The sequence below is a fragment of the Helianthus annuus genome, chromosome 4 (genome assembly GCF_002127325.2).
Source record: "Helianthus annuus cultivar XRQ/B chromosome 4, HanXRQr2.0-SUNRISE, whole genome shotgun sequence".
NCBI classification, from domain to species: domain Eukaryota; kingdom Viridiplantae; phylum Streptophyta; class Magnoliopsida; order Asterales; family Asteraceae; genus Helianthus; species Helianthus annuus.
The window spans coordinates 169,051,108-169,056,417 of NC_035436.2; the positions used below are offsets into that span (position 1 = coordinate 169,051,108).

Below are 5,310 nucleotides of genomic sequence, written 5' to 3' on the forward strand. Positions count from 1 at the left end.
GAAGGCATTGGAGCGATATGGAGTTACTCACTGTTTGTCTACCGCGTACCATCCATAAACAAACGGTCAAGTAGAGAATGCGAATAGGGGAGTGAAAAGGATATTAGAGAAAACAGTAGGAAAGAGTCATAAGGATTGGTCGGATAAACTCGATGATGCTTTGTGGGCATTTCGCACCGCCTACAAAACACCCTTAGGTACCACACCGTTCATGATAGTCTATGGCAAAGCGTGCCATCTCTTGGTAGAATTGGAGCACCGAGCGCTTTGGGCTCTTAAAACCGTGAACGTAGATCTTACTCCAGCGGCTAGGAAAAGGTATTTCCAAATCCATGAGTTAGAAGCCCTTAGAGATACGGCGTATGAGCGTTCTTGGAGTATCAAAGAGAAAACAAAAGCGTTACATGATAGGAAGATTAAGGGGTTGAAGGAGCTTAAAACCGGTGATCAAGTGCTTCTTTACAATTCGAAGTTTAAGTTGTTTCCTGGAAAGTTGAAGTCAAAGTGGACGGGACCGTATGTCGTGAAGGAAGTGTTTCCGCATAGTGCGATTGAGCTATACGATGAAGTTAGTAAGAGATCATGAAAAGTGAACGGCCATCGATTGAAGCACTACTTGGGTGTCACACCCCCAAAATCCACCTGCGGAGTATCACCACTTGGGAGCGTGACTGACCAGGATCAAGCCACCAATCATATAGAACAATATATATAATAAAAGTAATTGCCATTAAACCAAACCAAATCCGTATGAATGGTGTTCCAAAACACAAGTAAGTTATCGTTGTTTAGCGGAAGCGTATAATCAAAACCCAACATAATTCAGTACGAAATGTCATAAGTGTTTAATAAGATAATCACGATCCAAGCCCCACAACGACCAGCTCCTCCATTTGCAAGCTCCATATACCTAACGACCTGCAAGGCATGTAACAGAGGGTCAACAACTAGTTGAGCGAGTTCACAGAAAGTAAATGCGTAATAGTAAGTTCGTTTGTATCAGGTGGCTCTACTGGGCCGATAGTACGTTCTATTGGTGGGGGCTTCCCACGTTGTATGACCACTAGACTACTCGTAACCATAAGTATCCTTCACAACCGAGGATAGTAATAAGCATAAGTATGCTTCACATCCGAGGATAGTAATGAGTATAAGTATCCTTCACATCCGAGGATAGTAGTAAGTATAGGTATCCTTCACAACCGAGGATAGTAGTAAGTATAAGTATCCTTCACAACCGAGGATAGTAGTAAGTATAAGTCTACGTAGAGGGTAAGTATGTGTCCTGCACAACCGAGGACAGTGAATAGCATAGGTATGTGTCCTGCACAACCGAGGACAGTGGTATGGTAGTCTAGTATTAGTGGCAATACGTATCTATTCCATCTTATTCCTTCAATCCCATTCCCGTGCCCTGGGAATCCCATGCCTTAGTAAGGGTGTGAACTCACCTTGGTTTGCTCGGTATGCTTAACTATTGGTGCACAAACAATTTAGTCAAATCCTATACACACGTATACCAACTGTTCAGTATTCACATTTAGTCACATATTTCATCACAGGTTGCATTCATTCGATATACCCACATAATATCATGCGACAAGTAATAATTGATCATGAAACATACTTAACCATAGCATACATCAAAACCATTACAGGCACTAAACACTTGAGTCACATGGAAGTTATATCACATAGAAATAATGCATCAAACACCCTTACAGTATTATTCATCATAATATTATCTACAAGTATTCAAAACTCAGACAAGAAGTGTGGGGGGGGCTTCCCTGCTTAAACTCGGACATGGAGGGGGTGGGTTTTCTATCACAAAGTCGGACAAAGGAGGAGGTAAGAAACTCGGACCCCATGTCCAACATAAAACTCGGACCAGAACACTTGTAATAAACTCGGACCATGTCTTCATTTAATAAACTCGGGCATGCTTTCATTTCACAAGGTCGGACAAGGATTCTAAAGCCCAAAACTCGGACCTATGCCATGTTTAAACTCTGACCATGTTTTCATTTAATAAACTCGGACCTAGTGTCCATCAAGTAACTCGGTCCACAAGTAATTCATTAAACTCGGTCCACACTTCCATTCATTAAACTCGGTCCACACTCCCATTCATTAAACTCGGTCCACACTTCCCTTCATTAAACTCGGACCATAAGAGTGGAATTTAAATCTCGGACTAACACATTCACAAAGCTCAGACTAAAACAAATCACGATTATATCAGTTACGTTTTCTATCATACGAACAGGAAACCCTAACTTCAATACGTTTGCATTACACTGATCAAAACAATAATCACAATGCCTACATCTCACGCATCAAAATCATCAAACACTTGATTCTATGACTAATCATCTTCTTAACACAACAATCAACATCAATCAAAACACAGAAGCACCATGTGGAAACTAGGGTTTACATGAGTTACAAGAATTAAGCATTGCTAGCAATCAAATGATCAATAAACAAATGATAACACAATTACCTTGGATGGTTCTAGAGAAAGATGAATCAAAATTGATGATTATCTTGTGCCAATGATGATGGTGATGATGATTGCTAGAGAAGTGAATGTACGTGCTTTGGTTTTTGTGCCAAATGATTAGTGAAATGGGGTTAGGGTTAAGTATGATTTAGGTTTTACTAATAACTCTTTACACCCTCCATTATTCTATTTTACAAGAGTGCACTATCTCAATTAACTTCACAGTTTCACCACCAAGTTATACATTTGACAAGTATTTCACAATTTACACATAACCAAGCATGTTCACACAATACACTTCATTGAACCAAAACGTTATATTGAATTAAACAACCAAACAACACATTAACGTGCAATAAATGCGAAATAAGAATCTTGGAAATTCAAGTTGTCACATTGGGAGGGCCGATTGATAACACCGAGACGGAGGAAACTCCTCTCGAATACATTCCAAACACCACCGTTTAGCGTCTTGAGAGCAATCTCAAGTGTAGAGTTTGTATAGTTCGTTTTGTTTCGTTTTTGAGTCTTTTCATACCTAACGGTAGTTTGTCGTAGTGTCTCGTGTCTTTGTTTTTGTGTGTTTAAGTATTTTTGTAGGAATCATAACCAACGAGGAGCGGATGGTTTTGGGAAGGTTGGGTGTTGGTGCATCCGTCTATCGTCTGCGTCTTGTATCGAGTCTTGTATATATCATGCTAGATCAGGGCACGAGAATCGAGAAATAGTGATTTAGAGAGATTCCGCTTGAAATGACAAGTATGTCATGTTCAAGCGAAATCACCTAAATGGCTAATTCCGCTTGAGTTTATCAACCGATTCCGCTTGAGCTGTTAATGTTGATTCCGCTTGAAATGATTCTGCCATGTTCAAGCGGAATATGCTTGCCTATATATAGTGGCACTCAAGCGAAATCATTAAGTTGTTGTTCCGGTTTGCAACGAAGTGCTGCCGAAGTGTCGAATCGCTGTAAACGTCATTATTATCAATCAAACGACAATTTAAAGTGTAATACTTGCTGAATTAACCTCAGTTTCTTAGTTTCCGCCTCTGAAACTAAGATAAACTCTCCTGATCGACTCGTTCGGGTCTGAAAACGATCCTACAAGTGGTATCAGAGCTCAGGAAGAAGAGTTCATACCAATTCAGCTGCATTTTCTGATTTCTACACCTTCTTTTTCTAAAATCAAAATTTTTCATGGATAAAATCAGCTGATTTTCACATATTGTGTTCGCAAACATGTTTTAAAGAATCCTTGAAAGTTTCAGCTTAAAATTCAATCTAAAACAGTTTCAATTCGTTATTCCGCTTCAAATACAGCGAGTAAAATATGACGTCAATAGCATTTCGAGTTGATTTCGCTTGAAATCACGTTATTTCGCTTGAAATCACGTTATTTCGCTTGAAATTTGGGTCTTATTCCGCTTGAAAGTGAGATCCCGCTTGAAATATCAGTTGATTCCGCTCAAATCCGAGGTTCCGCTTGAAAGTTTCCGGGTGATTCTGCTCGAACTGAGATTTCGCTTGAAAATTTATTGTGATTTCGCTCGAACGGGGTATTTCGCTTGAAAATAGTGTATCTTCAAGCAAAATCAGTTACATTGTTTGAACTTGGTATTTCGCTTCAAAGTGTATCCTGCTTGAACAAATATTTCGCTTGAACAGTCTGTTTTTAAGAAATTCTTGATATCCGAAACATGGACGAGGATTTTTATAACGCATTCGCTACCCCGGTTACCCCGATCACTATTGCACAGAACACGATGCTAGAAAACGAAACGGGGACTATGCAAAAACCGCCTAAGCTCATGAACATTGAGGAGTATAAGGGTTGGGAAGGACGGTTTGAAAACTGGGTACAAGCTAACTATTTAGATGCTTGGGAATGTGTTGAAACGAAGTATGTGAGACCGATGAATGACGATGAAGAGGTGATTGCTATCAAAGATATGAGTGCAGATGATAAAAGAAAATACAAAAATGAGAAAATGATGCTAAGTCTACTACAACAAGCTGTGAAAGAAGACATTATGGTCTTATTGCAACATAACGGAAGTTCTTATTCAATCTGGAAAGCATTAAGATCAAAGTTTGTTGGTAGTTAGGAAATGATCAAGAACAAAAAATCACTTTTGAAAAAGGAGTTTGATTTATTTCGAGGTTTGAAGAATGAGAGCACAAAGCAGATTATAGAAAGATACTTCAATTTGTTGGTTAACATGAGAAGGGTGAGTATCAACAAAGATAATGAAGAGTTGATTGAAAAATTAGCTGATGCATTGCCACATGAAACATGGGGAACATATTTGATGATGCTCAGAAACAAGAAAGGATATAACACGCTAACTTTGAGTAAATTCATTGAAAAATTGGAAGCTCAGGAGATGGAACAGATAAAAATTTCAAGAATGAAAGTGTTCAATGCTGAACAAGACATCGGTTTGTACTACAAAGCAGGGTTGAATGATAAAACAACCAACTTGTCACCAAAAGTTGAAACTGCATTCAATGCAAAGAACTCATCTGGAAGCTCATCAAAAGGATCAAACAGTAACGCAAGTTTCTCATCATTTCCATCATTTGATCCGAATGTTTCAACAACAAGAAATGGCAAAAAGCTTCAATGCAACATTGTGTTGAATATTGAAAATGATCAGGAATATTCTGAGGAGTTAGCTAAAAGCCATATGTCTTTGTTGGGAACTGTTCTTGAATCTTATGGTAGTTTTGTTGCAGGTCGAATCGGAAATCCAATGCTTACTAAGGAGGATTACGACCAAATCGATGCTGAAGAGATGGAGCT

The 5,310-nt window shown here is 38.9% G+C and overlaps 1 protein-coding gene across 1 annotated transcript; it reads left to right on the top strand.

Annotated features, from left to right (window-relative positions):
- Nucleotides 1-211: 211 nt before the first annotated feature.
- Nucleotides 212-586, top strand: LOC110926682. The gene has a single exon (XM_022170406.1). The coding sequence runs from the start codon at nt 212-214 to the stop codon at nt 584-586; it is 375 nt and encodes a 124-aa protein (XP_022026098.1).
- Nucleotides 587-5,310: the final 4,724 nt, after the last annotated feature.